Source organism: Dermacentor variabilis, unplaced genomic scaffold, assembly GCF_050947875.1.
Source record: "Dermacentor variabilis isolate Ectoservices unplaced genomic scaffold, ASM5094787v1 scaffold_12, whole genome shotgun sequence".
Lineage (NCBI taxonomy): Eukaryota > Metazoa > Arthropoda > Arachnida > Ixodida > Ixodidae > Dermacentor > Dermacentor variabilis.
This window is the reverse complement of record NW_027460280.1, coordinates 57,496,368-57,512,479: the sequence shown is the minus strand read 5'-3', so window position 1 is coordinate 57,512,479 and position 16,112 is coordinate 57,496,368. Positions and strand designations below refer to the sequence as shown.

The window sequence follows — 16,112 nt, the reverse complement described above, 5'->3', positions numbered from 1 at the left end:
CCCTAGCGCGTTGACGCGATTGTTTTCCTTCTCTTTTGAAAACGCTCTTCTCTCGTTCTGGTTTATTTAGACAAATGGCGTGCTTTTCACTTAACCGATATTTTACTGCCGAAGATGTGAGGGAAACCCACTAAACACGCAAGCAGCTATTTGATGTCTAAAAGATGTCTTGAACGGCTCATTCAAAAGCCTAGTAGCTGTCTTGATCAAGACATTTTGTAGCCATGGACGTCTAGAAGTACTTCAGTAAGCCCTGCTAACGTTACGCTAAAAGTTGGCTAATGGACAGCTTGACAAGAACAACTGAAGACTTTTATTAGACATTCCCTCAAATTTTTGCGGCAGCTGTTACAGTAACACGACGTTTGCCCACAGTTACAATTTATTTTAAACGGGGCATGGACATCAGAAAAAAAAAAGTTTATATTGTCGGATAGAGTGATGCAGAGGTAGTTTTTCCAGATGTGAACCATGGGAATAGTGTAGTACAGCCTCATTGGTCAATTTGTGCTTTTAATTAGACCAATCAATTGAATGCCACCTGTCAGAATTATTTTGCAAATAAAACAAGATCTGTATTGTATGCTGATATAATTCCAATGTTCACTCATTGACCTAAACAAGAACATCTCTGCATGAAACACGTCATTATTGACAAAACTCCACCCTGCTGGGTCTCCACCAAATTGAAATAGTTTCTAGCAAAGAAAAATTTTGTCAGTGATGCTGCAGTTCAGGCAAAAATTACATCCTTGATTCAGCTACAGGGGGCACAATAGCCTTACACCAGTATACGAAACAGAACACTGTGCTGCAATGAGTTAAGAAATAAAGGATAGTACACATCTGGAAAAACACTCTGCGAACCACTCTAACTAGCAATATAAATATATTTTTTCTGATGTCCATGCTTCATTTAAAAGTAAATTGTAACTTACTTTCTGGGTGCCTCTTGTAAGGTAGCGCCACATGCTTGCACAGCATCACGCAGAAATAATGGCGAGTTCTTCAGCATACCATCCATTATTGAATTCCTTGTATGTTGCATGTTACAAGAACTGAAAGATAAATCATAATATGCTGTTATTTTTTTTCATAAACTGTATGATGAGCTTTTCATGCATAAAAGGTGATTGCAAGCAAAAATGCAGCAAGGCATCAACTTCACACCATGTCACATACTCATACTTTATTACCTAATAAATTAGAAAAGATGCAGAAAGTGTAATTAACGAGAGTGACAAATAGCAGCAAAGGTGATCATGGATAAATCTTGAAGATGATTGCCGCCGCTGCCAGAGTAGGCCAGCCTTCGTAGGAGAGCAACTGGCTGCCCACAAAAGCTTGCTGTCACAGGCCACGCGTGACGGTTCTTGTAGACATAGGAAAGCAATACCTGCACAGAACAGGAAAAAAAGGCAAGGGAAGAAATGGGAATGTTGAAATTGGAACTTCAATTAGCAATATGTGCTAAGTAAGAAGTTTGGCTCACATTAAAAATAAATTTAAGCACTCCCATTTCTCTTAAATTACGGGTATCTTAAGGTATGTATGCGATGATGTTTAAAATGACTAGTATATTTCCTATCATAAGAAGCCAACAAACACTGACACCAAGGACAACATAGGGGAAATTACTTGTGCTTAATAAATTAAATAAAGAAACGATAAATTAATGGAAATTAAAGTGGATGAAAAAACACCTTGCCGCAGGTGGGAACTGAACCCACAACCTTCGCATTTTGCGTGCTATGCTCTACCAATTGAGCTACAGCGGCGTCATTTTCCCATCCACTTTCTTGGGTATTTATGTGTCCTAGTCGAACGCTGGGAGTGTTAGCCAGCGCCACAACTCAGAGACCTCGTTCCTGGCATATAGTCATTAAGTTGCATAGCAGAGTCAAAGTCAGCCTTTAATTTATTGTATGGTGTTTTGTGGCTAAAAAGCCACTTATCAACCTGTCAAACAAGTCTGAGAAGCTTCCTGCAAAATATAATCAGTTTAAAACAATAATTCACTCTGCAGGTAAATGATGTACTAACTTAATTAAAAAGTTAAATAGCGTTTTATATAGTTGAACTAAAAGCAAGTTTGGCATTTTGCACTGCCTAGCTGTTGCCTTTCTTTCAAACTTAAACATGACACAGTACAGAGTAAGCAGGTAGCATGCAAAGGAGGACTGGTGATAAAGTAGTGTTCCAAAGCAACAATCCTAGCTGGATCAATCACTTTGTTGATATATTTTCATGTGACCCTAATTGGCTTCGGGCAATACCTCACACAAATGGCGCAACACCTTGGATGATGCGTCATACAAAGTTGAATGTATCTCATGATGTGATCAAACAATAACATTGCCCACTGACTTGGAAGTGTTAGCATGCTGTTTGCGTGAGAAAGTGCAAAGTGATTCGTATAGGTGGCAAATTCATCAGTGTATCTATAGCCTCAGGTAATTCTGAGCATCTATGCTGACTTGCAACTGAGAAGTCACTGCACACAAAAAGGTGTATTCAAGTAATGGTCCATGCAGAATAATTGCCCACCTAGTGAAAAGGCAAATGTGGCAGGCTAATGGGCCAGGGCAAATAGATTGACAAATTCTGATAATACCTCCAATGATATTATCGAAATAATGATGATGATGATGTGTGGTGTTTTATGGCGCAAGGGCCAGGTTTGGCCAAAGAGCGCCATGACAGGTGGTAATGTGGACGATGTATTGTGGACGACATGCACAATGAACTCATCATGGTAGATGTGATATGGCTGTAAAAGGGCCTAAAATCTGTAGCTGTAAGTGGCGTAGAATATATAGTTGCTAAAATGATGACGGTGAAAAGGCAGTGATGTGGGCTATGGCAATGGGCTGTCGTTAAAACATTGTGCAATAAAACAACACTGACACCAGAGTTTTAAGAGAGCCCTTGAATGCAGGGCTGTTAGTCACGTGCTAAAAATTGCCAGGCCAAATGATTTTCAGGATGTCAGTTTCGTCTAAAAAATCTAAGACTGTTTGCAGTTTGAAAAACGGTTCGTCGCCAAGAAAAACTGCAGGATGGAGAGGTATATTTTCGCGATATGCAGAAGGGAAATACTTTTTCCTCTCCGTTTCTATTGCAGGGCACTGGATAAGAACATGGATGACTGTCAGGCTATCGCCGCACCTATTACAAGTAGGAGGATCCCCGCCAGTCAAGAGGTAGGAGTGAGTACTGTAAGTGTGTCCTATCCTTAATCGGCAAAGAAGTACTTCCTTGTACCGTGCTGTTTTGTCACTTATCTAATTCCGCAATCTTGGTTTTATAATATGTAGCTTATTCAATGTTTGTGTATCCCACTCTGCTTGCCAATGTTTCCTCAATTCACGGCGCAGAAAGGGCTTTAGGTCTGTGGCAGGAATGGGGATATTTCCATCTGTGTCACTAAAACTCACTGACGTAGCGTTTTCGTCAGCAGCTACGTTGCCTGTTATACCTTTATGGCCAGGTACCCAGCATAGGATAATCGCTTGGTTGCAGATATATGCGGAGCACAACAAACTATATAGCTCATTCAAAACGGGATTTTTATGCTTTCGTAAGCTAATCAGCGCTCTCACGACACTTAGTGAGTCTGTAAAGACAACAGCCTTAGCGACATTTCTGCGCCTTATGTGTTTAATAGCCGAAAGTACACCGTATGCTTCTGCCGTAAAGATACTGGTGTGTGGGTTTAGTGGCCCTGATGTTGAAAATGAGGGTCCGAGAGCTGCGTAAGCAACACCAGCAGGAGACTTCGAAGCATCTGTGTAATATTCGTCACAGGAATACTTCTCTTTAAGTTCAATAAAATGTGACTGTATGTGAGCCTCAGGTGCTTGTTTCGGTAATTCTAAGAAAGAGATGTCACACTGGATAGTTTGCCACTCCCAAGGCGGTGGAAGCCGAGAGGGCGCCATTAAGACATTCTCTAAAAGAGAGACCCCTGTTTTTTCTGAGAGTGCTTCCAACCGGAGGGACAGAGGAGGCCGGACACCTGGGCGGTTACGGAACAGCCTGGCCGTGGAGGAGTCGTGAATAATTGAATGACATGGATGATCCACAGCTGATTTTACCTTCAAGGCATATGAAAGACTTAAATATGTCCTTTGGTAGTATAGGGACCATTCATTAGATTCGGCGTAAAGGCTTTGCACAGGGCTAGTCCTAAAGGCACCTGTAGCAAGGCGGATGCCTAAGTGGTGGACAGGGTCTAGCATTTTTAGAGTACTAGGTCCTGCAGAATTATAGACTATGGCGCCATAGTCAAGGCGTGTTAATACTAGACTTTTGTACAGCTTTATTAGGCATCTCCTGTCGCTTCCCCAAGCTGTGCGTGACAACAGCTTCAGAAGATTCATAGTCTTGAGGCACTTTGCCTTAAGATACTTCAGGTGTGGAACAAAGGTTAGCTTACTGTCTAGAAGGATCCCTAAGAATTTGTGTTCACAGCTCACAGATAACCGTTCTCCATTGAGATTGATTACGGGTTCCGCCAGTATACCTCTCTTATTAGAGAACAGGACGCAGGTACTTTTTCTCAGATTTAGCTTAAAACCATTTTCGTCCGCCCACTTAGACAATTTATTTATGCAAAGCTGTACATGTCGCTCACAGATACTTAGATTACATGATTTAAAACCTATCTGGATATCATCTACATATACAGAATAAAACATACTACGTGGTATGGTAGTCTGTATGGAATTCATTTTTACAATAAAAAGAGTGCAGCTCAGCACACCTCCTTGTGGAACACCAGCCTCTTGCGTAAATGGACGAGACAGAACGTTACCAACTCTAACACGGAAAGTGCGATCCGAGAGGTAACTCTGAATGACGCATAGCAAGTTGCCTCTAACTCCCATTTCAGACAGATCACGGAGGATTCCAAAACGCCAGGTTGTGTCGTATGCCTTCTCCATATCTAAAAATACGGACAGGAAAAACTGTTTGTGGACAAAGGCATCACGGATATTTGTCTCGATGCGGACAAGGTGATCTGTTGTGGATCTACCCTCTCTAAAACCGCACTGTAAGGGATCGAGTATCTTGTTGCTTTCAAGAAAATGGATGAGGCGACGGTTAATCATTTTCTCAAATAATTTGCATATACAACTTGTCAGAGCTATAGGCCTATAACTGTCGGGTGAGGAAGGGTCCTTGCCCTCTTTGAGAATGGGGATTACGATTGCTTCTTTCCAGGTAAACGGAATGTAGCCTGCGGAGAACATAGAATTGAAGAGTGACAGTAGTGTTTCTTGGGTTTCAGGGTGTAGGTGTCTGATCATCTCATACATTATTCTATCACTTCCTGGGGCGGACTTGTTGCAACAGTTCAGTGAGGCCTGGAACTCAGCCATTCCGAATGGACGATTGTATGCTTCATTGGATGAGCTGTTCCAACCCAATTTCATCTGTTCTGCTAGTCGCTGGTATTTTAGGAATGTATCTGTGTAATGAGATGCACTAGAAATGTGCTCGAAATGTGCTCCTAGACAATCTGCCTGATCCTCCAGTGTGTCTCCTTGTGTATTTAATAAAGGTAAGGGATGAGTTTCGCGGCCTTTTATTTTGTTAACCCTGTTCCAGGCTTTTCGTTCGTCTGTATACGAGTTAATGCTGCTTACGTAGTTTTTCCAACTTTCTCGTTTAACGCGGCGGCGCGTTCTTCTACCTTGCGACTTGATCGCCTTGAAATTAATCAGATTCTCTGTGGTTGGGGAGTTACGGAGGAGGCTCCAAGCCTTGTTCTGCTTTTTCCTGGCTTCCCTACACTCCTCATTCCACCATAGAATGCGTCGTTTCGAGGGCAACCCATTTGTTTGGGGAATGCATACTGATGCAGCCTCAATAATGAACGCTGTTATGTATGCTACTGCGTCGTCTAAGCTTAGTTCAGAGATATCATTCCAGGGCAGCTGTGTTAGTTCGCGAAACTTTGTCCAGTCGGCTGAGTCAACTTTCCATCGAGGAAGATGTGCATGACACTCACTTTGTTTTTTAAGGTTTAGAATGATGGGGAAGTGATCACTTCCATAAGGGTTATTAATGACATCCCACTCCAGATATGGCACAATTGTACTAGACGCTATGCTTAGATCTATCGAAGAAAATGTTCTGTGTGTAGAGCTGTAAAATGTTGGCTTTTTCTTGTTCAGCAAGCAGGAACTTGAAGAGAACAGGATGTTTTCTACAAGCCGTCCTCTCGCATCACAGCGAGAGTCGCCCCACAGTGGGTTATGCGCGTTTAGATCACCGACGACAATGTAAGGGTGATGCAGCTCATCAATAAAGCTTTGAAATGTTGTGCTAGAGAGTTGATAACTTGGGGGGATGTATACGGACGTGATAGTAACTAGTTTATTGAATAGTACTGCTTGGATAGCAACTGCCTCAAGAGGAGTCCGGAGTTGCAGTTGCCGACAAGCAACGCCTCTGTCTACTATTATTGCTACACCGCCGGACGATGCAACAGCATCATCTCGGTCCTTCCGGAAAATAGCGTATTGCCTAAGAAAGTTTCTATGCGTAGATTTAAGATGTGTCTCCTGAACACACAGCACCTTTGGATTGTATTTGTGCAAGAGTTCTTTGATATCATCGAGGTTGTGGATCAGGCCTCTCACGTTCCAGTGTAATATTTGTGTATCCATCTTGTTTGTGTTTATGTGCTGTGTGTCAAGAGATATCACTTAGGTTGGTTCAAGGGACCTTTCCAGGCCCCTTGATGCGGGGTATTTCTTTTTTGTTGGCGCGCTCCAGGGAGCAACGCCGTGCCTTCGGCGTCTGAGACGCCGGAGAAGTTTTTGTTACATCCATCGCCTCATCAGAGGCGCTGGATGACGCCCGCTCAGCGGGCACGCGCGGGGGTTTTTCGGGCCTGTCTGCACGAGCAGTGGCCCTGGGACCGGCAGGCTCGGAGGTCTGCTGGCCCTTCGTCGTAGGGGGCGGAAGAGCCGTGGCTGCTCCCACCAGGGGGGCTGATGGCGTAACCGCCGTCACACTCCGTGTGACTTGCGCGGCCGCCTGAAGATGTAGCGCTGCCCCCCGGCGCGCCACATCGGTGTAGGAAGGACTGGACTGATTTTGGAATGCGAAACGCTTACGTGCCTCTGGAAATGATAGGTTCAGTTTTACTTTCAGTTCTATGATTTGTTTCTCCTTTTTCCAAGTAGGGCATGATCGCGAGTAGGCGGGGTGGTCTCCTTCACAGTTGGCACAGTGGTTTGTTGATGTACAGATGTCGGAAGCGTGCTCAGAAGAACTACACTTGGCACAAGTAGCACGTCCTCTGCAGTTCTGCGACCCATGCCCAAAGCGCTGACACTTGAAGCATCGACGCGGATTTGGGATATACGGTCTGACGCGAAGCTTACAGTACCCAGTTTCTATTGTTTCAGGTAGGTTGCAGGTTCCGAAAGTTATGATTATGTGTTTGGTAGGTATTTGCTTGTCATCTCGCCTCAATGTTATTCTTTGAACTTTGACTACGTTCTGGTCTTGCCATCCTTCAAGCAGTTCGCTTTCGCTCAGTTCGAGGAGGTCATCTTCTGAGACGACACCGCGCACTGTGTTCATTGATCTGTGTGGGCCCACTGAGACGGGAATTTCCCCAAATGCTACAACTTTCGACAGTTTGTCATACTGCGCTTTATCGCGGAGTTCGAGCAGAAGATCGCCACTTCCCATCTTCGTTACTTTATAGCCTGGGCCATTTGCTTCAGTGAGAGATTTCGCTACAACAAATGGTGAGATCATTCTGACGGTTTTCTTATCGTGCTGACTATGTACACATTGGAAAAGATTGTTTAGGCTGCATGAAGGAAGTGAATGTTTCATCGGTGCGCCCCCTCTTCAGGGAGCGATCAGGTAGCGGATGAAAGTTGTTTGCCATATAGAGCTGGGAAATTCGGCGGCGATGGTGGCCACCCACCACCGAGCCCAACAAGGGGACGCTACAAGGTTGGAAGATTACCTGCAGACGCCAGCCATGCATCGCCGCTATAACCTAATATATATATACCCAAGGCAGGATATATTACACACGGTTAACCCTTGCCGCCAGGAAATACGGAAGTAATAAGAAGTGAGGAGACGACAGGAAAGATGTAAAAGTGGGAGAGAAAGACGAAGATTGGAGAGGAGGACAGGAAAAGGTGACTGCCGATTTCCTCCAGGTGGGTCAGTCTGGAGGTGCCGTCTATGTGAAGCCGAGGCCGAAGAGGTGTGTTGCCTCCGCCGGGGGGCCTTAAAGGTCCAGACACCCAGCTTCGGCTCAACCCCCAGGATCCCCTTTTCCCCAGACACGGCTAAGCCGCGCACGGTTACACGCGGGAGGGTCCAACCCTCGTGTGCTCGGGTACGTGGTGTCGCAACACACCAAACGCCTGCTTACGCAGACGCCCCTGCGGGGGATATCATCGAAATAGGTGATAAAAAACAGCACAGGTAAAATTGCAGTTATGACAAAATTATAAAAGCACCTCTGCAAACTGCTGGAACCCTCAGCATCATGCCTGTTCTACACGCACATATGTTGCAGCGCAATCTATATCTCAGACGCAGGCACCTCCACAGATCACTTTGTGACCTACTCACAATAAGGTTAAAAAACAGTCTGGCACAAGCTACTTGATGTGATTCATTTTGCAAGCGCCAGCCAAGTGCTGATGGTGGTAGAGCGAAATTGAAGTTTGTCCTTGTATGGAAGCCTTGGCCCATGTTTTATCAATTCTAGCGGCAAAGCACACCTTTTACAGCACACATAAATTTTAAATTAGACTGCTTGCTAATGCTGTACAGTAAGTTCCTGTAAAGAAACTAAATCACACAGAAAACATTTAGAATACCAAACTAATCAAATACTGGCTTGAATACATTTGTGCATTAGGGAAGCAAGGTGTAATGTACACTGTTGTAGAAAATTTTTACTCATGTATGGAATACTTCTATGACACAGCAGAGTTAATTTGCGGGTTCTTACATAGCAATGACTACCTACAGGTAAATTTTGTAAGGCTTAGGGAAACTAATTGTTAGTAGAACTGTGTATGTACACTGGCACTGAGAAATTGGTTATAATAGTGGCAGCTTATAATGGACCAGTGCAAAAAAATGGCCATTTGTGAAACACCAACTAGCTATTTTACCACGAAGCGCTCCCTGGCCTTAACCCATATAAAAAGCACTGGGAGGACCAGAGAGGGTGCAGTACATTGGCTTACACTGATCATGATGAGGTCCCGTCATCCAGCTAGTGCCAAGGTACAAGAAGGATGTCCAGCCGTCTATAGAGTGAAAGGGACAAAATAAGATAGCATCAAGTCAGTTGAAAGGCAAATTTGCAATTACAAATAAGGTGACCCGGTCACAGTCATTCATTAATAAATGCCAAGCTGTCGTGATTTCACTCCCAGATGAAGCACCTACTAGGTTAAAGGTTTTGCTGCTTATTTAGAACAAAACACAAGTGAAATTTGTACATCAGCAGACGATTTAATTTGGAATTGTATAGATGAAGTGAACACTGCAGTTATATTTTTGTTTTGCTATAAAGTAGGAACGCTACAAACTGCATAGTCACTGACACACACGCGCGCACACGCAAGAACAAAAGGACACAAAATAGGGCGAGTTCAGTCTGGTTCAGCATTACAGCCAGCGCGTCGTCTTCGAATGCACTCCTTTCGGTTGGCTCGTGCTACGTTAACCACAGGCTAACAAGCAGGGCAAAGTTCTGACTGTTGTTGCGGAAGTCGTGGAGCGCGGTAGTGCTGAACGGCTGAACACAAGCAGAACCCTCGTATAAAAGTAATGACGAAAACTCGAAGGGCAGAAGAGCCCATGTATCAAGAATTGTCGCGGGTAACACCTAAATATATTCACATTGTTGACGAAAAACGAAGCGCAATGTATTTCACTTACCGGAAAAAGTGTTATCCGAACGTGCGACGTACAAAGACGCACCGAGACACGAAGGCGGCGAACGCAGATCCCGCCATTGTGGTAGTAAGCCGTCAGCGAAAACACGCAATACAGCCGATGTCACGAAGCACTGATGCAAAACACACGGCACACAGCATCAGCACAGCTAAATGACTCCAGTTAATATCCAGTATAAATGTACAGAACGGCTTAGAATGACGCACAACTGGATAACGAACCCACGACCGAGACAGAGGGCGGCAATGGCCGTTTTTTCCGTGGTTTTTTCAAACTTCCTGCCTCCCAGTGTCTCCAGCACAGAATGAGATGTCCGACAAATTTGGATTGTGCCGCCGAAGTGATCGCAGCGCGGTGGCTCTGTGACACCGCTGTGCAACACCGGCGTTTCGCTCCTGCTGCTGTAAATACCTGCTGTGCGAGCATAGAATGGTTTCCAGGCGTCGTGTGCGCGCCCCGGATGGAAAACAATAACACGCCCTTGATTGTCGAAGTTCTGGTGTGAAATTATTTAATATTAAAGCCAATTAACTTATGTTGCTTCCAACAAGTTCGATTTGTCTGTGGCGTCTTTTATTCGCTAACGACGACGGCCGACGGTAACCGCACATTTAACACGTCGTTTGGCATTTTATGCACTTTTAGGCAAAAAGATCTAGAAAAGTTCTTGAGTTAGACATTCTGAATGCGTTTACCAAAACAGACTCTAGTGACACCAGTAGTGGGTTTTGCCGCAGATAGAATATATACTAGCATATTCCAAGTGCTGAGGTTATGTTTAGAAGAAATTCTATTTTCAGTCTTATCATAGACCAAGACGTCTATAGCCGTTTGTAGCCGTTTCAAGAAGTTTTTAAGAGGTTCTGTGTTTCGTGGGAAGTAATGAATTACAGCTAAAACCAGAAGGAGCTTTCACCGAACTACGTTGTGTTCTTACTAGTGAAGTGGGCACGATCAACAGGTGAAGCCGGAGATAAGACGGGTAAGCTGGGTGACTATGGTTATTCGATGGATGACTAATAAAATAAAAAAAGCGCACACAATTTAAAACACTCATTTGTTTTTTTTTCCGTTTGTTAATTTATGCTGACTTAAATTTTCGTTTTTTTTTTTGCGCTCGAAGCAATTACAGAAGACGTAAGATGTTTTTCAAAAGAAGGCGCATTTGAATATATATACGTGTATTTTGCTTGTCTCCGGTGACAGGCAGACAGCGGAAGCCAGCATCGATATACAGGGCTATCAACGCTCTAGGGCATTGCGGTAATGGTAGGCTTCTTTTGGATGCCGGCCAAGTAGGCACAAGTTTCTCTCACAAAATACATGAGAAACACGGTGATACGCGCCCTACAAAGCGCCGTTACTGCTCCAACGCTCGCATTTTGCGCGCGATGCATCCGCTCAACAGCGCGAACAATTGAATAGCGAGTGGCTGAATTATGAATGGCTAAATAAAATTTAAAAAACTAAAAAAATTTTCTGAAAACGAGTGTGCCCAACGCGGCGTTTAAAATCGTGCCTATAAATTTTCTTAAGCTGTATCAGGCACCACAGTAACCAACATTACTGATAGGGACTATGTTATTGAGCGGAAGGCTTCTGTTGCGCATGCGCTAGGCGTCTGGCCGGCATCGTCATTGTTCGTTTTTTTTCTCATGCGAGTGTGTATGGCGGGAAGGCCAAGGAAGCGCGAACCTTGAAGAATAAGTTGAGGATTCTATTTTTCGGTAAGAACATTTGCAAATTCTTGCAGTATATAACACGTATGCCAAGTGTGCTGCAGGACCTACGGAAATATTAATATTGTGCGTCCTTTCTCTGCAGGAAATTCAAACTTGACCGCGAAAACCGTTGCGCGCGCAACGGCCGCGCAAACCAGAGTAAGTACTGTTTCGTTTGACTTGAACAATCATTGCATACCTCATTTTTGAGATTTGGCTTTACATGTTAACGCTACGCACCCATGGAGTCTGTATGTGTTCGTTAATTGCGGTTGTAAGCAACGCTTGTGCTACGCCGACCCATGTGGTAGCCTTCATGTGTGGTACCTTCTTTTTTTGCGCTGTTGCTTTTCCTTGCTGAAACGCTGCAGACGGAGTAACAGTAAAACGTTGTCCGGGCATTCGATGCTGTTTTTCTGTTTGATGGATATTGAAATTGAACTGTGTACGCACTGTGTTGTAGCAATCTCACCCGAAAGGTAGCTGTGCGAACACGTTCAGATTTCCTTTGTCGTAAGGTGAACTCAGGCGCTACAAGTTCTGAAGCAGGGACTCTATTCTTGGCTCATCATTTTCGGGGATGCTGTCAGGTTTGCGTGATAACAATCACGGCCCTTTGCTGAAGCGGAAGGCATCTTGTCCGTTCGCTTATCCCCGAGAGGGATTGATCGATAAAAGCGGCTCAGAAACCATCACGTGCCTATTTTCAGTGTCGTCTCACTGAATTTGTCTGTCTAGAAAGAGCTATGCAAAATGGATGCACACCGTTCGGTATTCAGACGCATGCAACATTTGCAACTGCAGAGACGGTTTGTTTGGCAAGAAACCAATACACGTATGGAATGGCGGCTCAAAGTGCGATTCCACACGTTGTTGGGTGTGCACGAAGTGCTTTACTAAGTGCATGCAAAACGTCTGAACTACGTGCTTCCCTTATGCCCTCGAAGAAAGGGCATAACCAGTTTATGAACATAATGTTGGAGTTTCTGCTTAACTCGTTAGTATCATTGCATCAATGTTGAAATTGGTGCGACAAATTTTTACGACTGTTAAAGGAGCACCAATGAGACCTCAAAACAAGTGCAACATTTTTAAGTCCTGTACTATAATCTGACACAGCTAAGCGAAGTTACCACTCGAAAATGTGGCCATCACCTAAGGCTATTAACAGAACAAGACTCTCAGAAAATTGAAGATAATGGCTTGTGGTTACTAGAGGTGAAAATGACGCAGTAGCCTTGTGCCGACATATTACAGGGTTCGCACACCTCGAAATCCTTGAAGACCCTTAAAGTTGAGGGGAAAAAGAAAGATCCATGGTCCTTAAAACTCAGAAATAATGGTGCTCCTTGAAAACTGGAGTTGGGGTGCGATTTTTGCACCTTTTTAACCCCCTTATGAGGGCACCTTGCCACGTATTGCGCACGGTGCGGATGGAAGCCTCCGTTTAATCACACCCATTTGCTGGCCAGAAACCCTGACCAGCTCACTAGAGAAATAGAAGCTGCAGAGATTAGGAACAGGAATTGTGTTAGTTGCGTGTCAGTCTCCTTATTGGAGAAAGAAATGGTTTTATTGCATTAGCCACCAGTGTCAATTGAAACTTGCTGGGTTGATTTGTTTGTCTCCCTTCATTTTGTAAGGTGATATATATATATATATATATATATATATGTCTGCTTTTGTGCAATAAACACGCAGTTGTTAGTTAGCACTGTGTCCTGTCTGTTTCTTTCATCATCTGTGTGCTTCTGTGCTACTGTCTAAATAATATATTAGGGTCATTTTTTTACCTGCACTATGCAGGCGAGTGTAGTGTAGGGCAGAGACTATGATGTTTTGTGCTGCACTGGGCTGACTGGGTTGTAGCCAATAGCAAACTGCGCGTCCTCCCCATTAACAAGTGAAAAGCGCCTGACTGCACTTCACCTAACTTTGCATCCGCTGGCTGCATATATACTCTTGTGTGATTACGTGGTTTCTGCAATAAATGAAACTGCAGCTAAATATATTATGCTATAACAATGCTATGCTCTAACACTCTATCACTGTGCTATGACACAGCACTGAATCTTAAACAGCCTATCCGTATACACGTGATCCCTGAGTAAGATAATTTATTTTCTTGGAAGATAAGTTCACCCTCTTATGTGAGGCATGGTTGTGCTAGCACTTCGCTGCTGTGCCCGCCGTGAATATTCGCTGTCGTTGCCATATATGTGTACTGACAATTGCAGACAAAATAGCATCGCATGTTTGTGTCGTCTGCTACCTACACTCATTGAAACTGCATTGTAGAAAGTTTAGTTTCTATGCTACACTTGTGCCATAAAAGTTGGCTTTGTGTCGGTGGGCAGAGCTACACTTTTTCTGCACCAAGACGAAAATGTGACTTATTGCACTAGGTACACATGCAGCCCTTGGAGGAAAAGAAATAGTTTTATTGGCATGCAGAGAGCGATGGTAGACTTATAAATTAATTATCTATCAGTCTAGTTGGGTTTTTTCTCTAGTGTCCTTTTCAACCTTTCTTGTCACTTTTGGTGTCGTATGCTACATATGCAACTTTCACATGCTTGCTTTTGGTATTTAACGAGATTTGCAACAGTAGCGAGTGAAGTCACTCTTAGTGATATGGCAAGTAAACTGCTCTCATATCTTGAATAATTGTATCAGAGTTGTGTGTGACGCAGGAAAAGCATGCTATGTTTTCTGAAATATAGTGTGCTTACTTTTTCAGGATGGTTTGGTATCCGAAGATTTTTGCCATTAAAAAGAAAGGGGCAACGGGCACGGAGCTCCCGTTTCCATCGGGGCGTTGCTCAATTGGCGGGTAGGTGTTAACCTTTGGACTTTACATGTTTAGATGGTGGGAGTGCTGAAGCTTCCGTGTTGATCAGGGTTTCCACATTGTACCCTCAAAGAGCTGAACGGTCTTATCCTCACCCGCAATCAAATGCTTACTGGCTGTTTTGCTGCTGTGCAGAGAGAATTATTGATTGACGAATGCTCGAAATCTTGGAAGAGGCTTATAATTCTTTTGCTTTCGCAAGACCTGCGCGAAAAGTAGCGACATAATGGACTTGTCACATGTATGTTGCATTAGTCATTTTCTGGAGTGCTGACAGAGATATCCAAAATCACTTTTAATTGTTCGATCTTGAAAGTGTGAAGGGCATAAGAAATCTGTGTGTGTCTTCGCAGTTTGGCTCTGTTTTAGTGCATCAATTTTTATCAACAGATTTTGTTAGAAACAGTTTGAGCTCTTAGGACAGAGGCAATAAAGTTACCTAATTTGGCAATATGCTGTTTTATCTTTTTAAGAGTACCAAAATCCAACCACTTTTATGGAACATGTACTGTTTTGATATTCTAATGAAATCTTTCCTGAACTTCACATTTTGCTAGTTCTGGGAAAACGTGGAGTATAGCACTAATGTACTTTTGCACTACATTTTGAATACATATTTATGAGAAGTTGCAGTGGCCACAGGAAATTAAAAGGGGTATAGTCTGTGTTCTGGCTGGCTTTCTCAAGATTGCATTTAAATTTATTGAGAAGCTGGTAGTTATTAGTTAAGCTGGTAATGAGGCACTTAATTCTGTTCATGCATTGTTTAATTGATGTGTATCTGAGGCACTGTTTAGTAATTCTCTAACATATTTCGTGACACATTCAGCATAGTGATTTACTTGCGTGCATGCACGTGGACTTGTGAACTGATGTCATTCAAAGAGAAAAAAAGGAGAAATATGTAAGCACACACACTGTAAGGCTAAAGCTAGAAAATGGAGGTTTAAAAACATTATTGCCACATGGAAGAAAGTAATGCGTCTGCTTGCCTTTCATTAGATGACATTGTGTTAGTTGTATGTCAATGACCATGGTTTGACTGTGGTTTTTGCAGAGATAGTTGCATTCATGCTTGTTTGTTAATATGCCAGACAGAGGACAAAAAGAGAAAGATAAATTGTTTTAGACTCAAAGTGAATGACACCGGAACATCTGGCTAGCTGTATCACAGTGGAAGCAGGAAGCGTTGCTACGCCAAATTCTAGACCGATTATAGCAGGGTATCTGTTTTGCTCCATACTTGACAGGAAGTCACTAGTGTAGTTCTAATGTAGGGTTCATATTCAGTGGAAATATCAAGACACAATAAAAGTTGCATTATTTTGATCATTTTGGTAGTGCAGTTTCACTGTCTGCTGCCTGTTTATGTAACAAAGTTGCCTGAAATGGCAACTGTTTTCTTATCGCTTGCATTTTACAGAAAATATGTACCTTGAACCTTGTTTTTTGGCTGTCTGGGGATGCTGTGCACTTGAACGAGTACTGATGCAATTCTTTTAAAATCATGCTGCACATCAGAATTTCCAGTAGTCTTGCTCTTCGAAAATTTTCCAGCAGAACCCATCTTGGAT

At 43.4% G+C, this 16,112-nt stretch overlaps 1 protein-coding gene, 1 long non-coding RNA gene and 1 other non-coding gene across 4 annotated transcripts in view; 1 reads left to right on the top strand and 2 right to left on the bottom strand.

The window, feature by feature from the left end:
• Window positions 1-1,114: 1,114 nt before the first annotated feature.
• On the bottom strand, window positions 1,115-10,192 carry LOC142566407 (uncharacterized). Its single transcript, XR_012825054.1, has 3 exons — window positions 9,949-10,192; window positions 9,249-9,311; window positions 1,115-1,396 (listed from the first exon to the last, which is right to left on the bottom strand). It is a non-coding gene; the product is annotated as an uncharacterized LOC142566407 (long non-coding RNA).
• TRNAL-CAA (transfer RNA leucine (anticodon CAA)) lies at window positions 1,706-1,778 on the bottom strand. The gene has a single exon. It is a non-coding gene; the product is annotated as a tRNA-Leu (tRNA).
• A 496-nt stretch (window positions 10,193-10,688) lies between the features above and the next one.
• The window catches only part of LOC142566033 (uncharacterized), a 59,290-nt gene continuing 53,866 nt past the window's right edge, over window positions 10,689-16,112 (top strand). Inside the window, exons 1-3 of one of the 2 annotated variants that reach the window (XM_075676735.1) lie at window positions 10,689-10,948; window positions 11,791-11,846; window positions 14,428-14,520. In XM_075676735.1, the coding sequence (XP_075532850.1) occupies window positions 14,429-14,520 (92 nt within the window). In that variant the 5' untranslated portion in view covers window positions 10,689-10,948; window positions 11,791-11,846; window position 14,428. Of the gene's footprint in view, window positions 10,949-11,441; window positions 11,694-11,790; window positions 11,847-14,427; window positions 14,521-16,112 lie in introns of those variants that run through there. The other variant, XM_075676734.1, reaches the window with a different exon arrangement.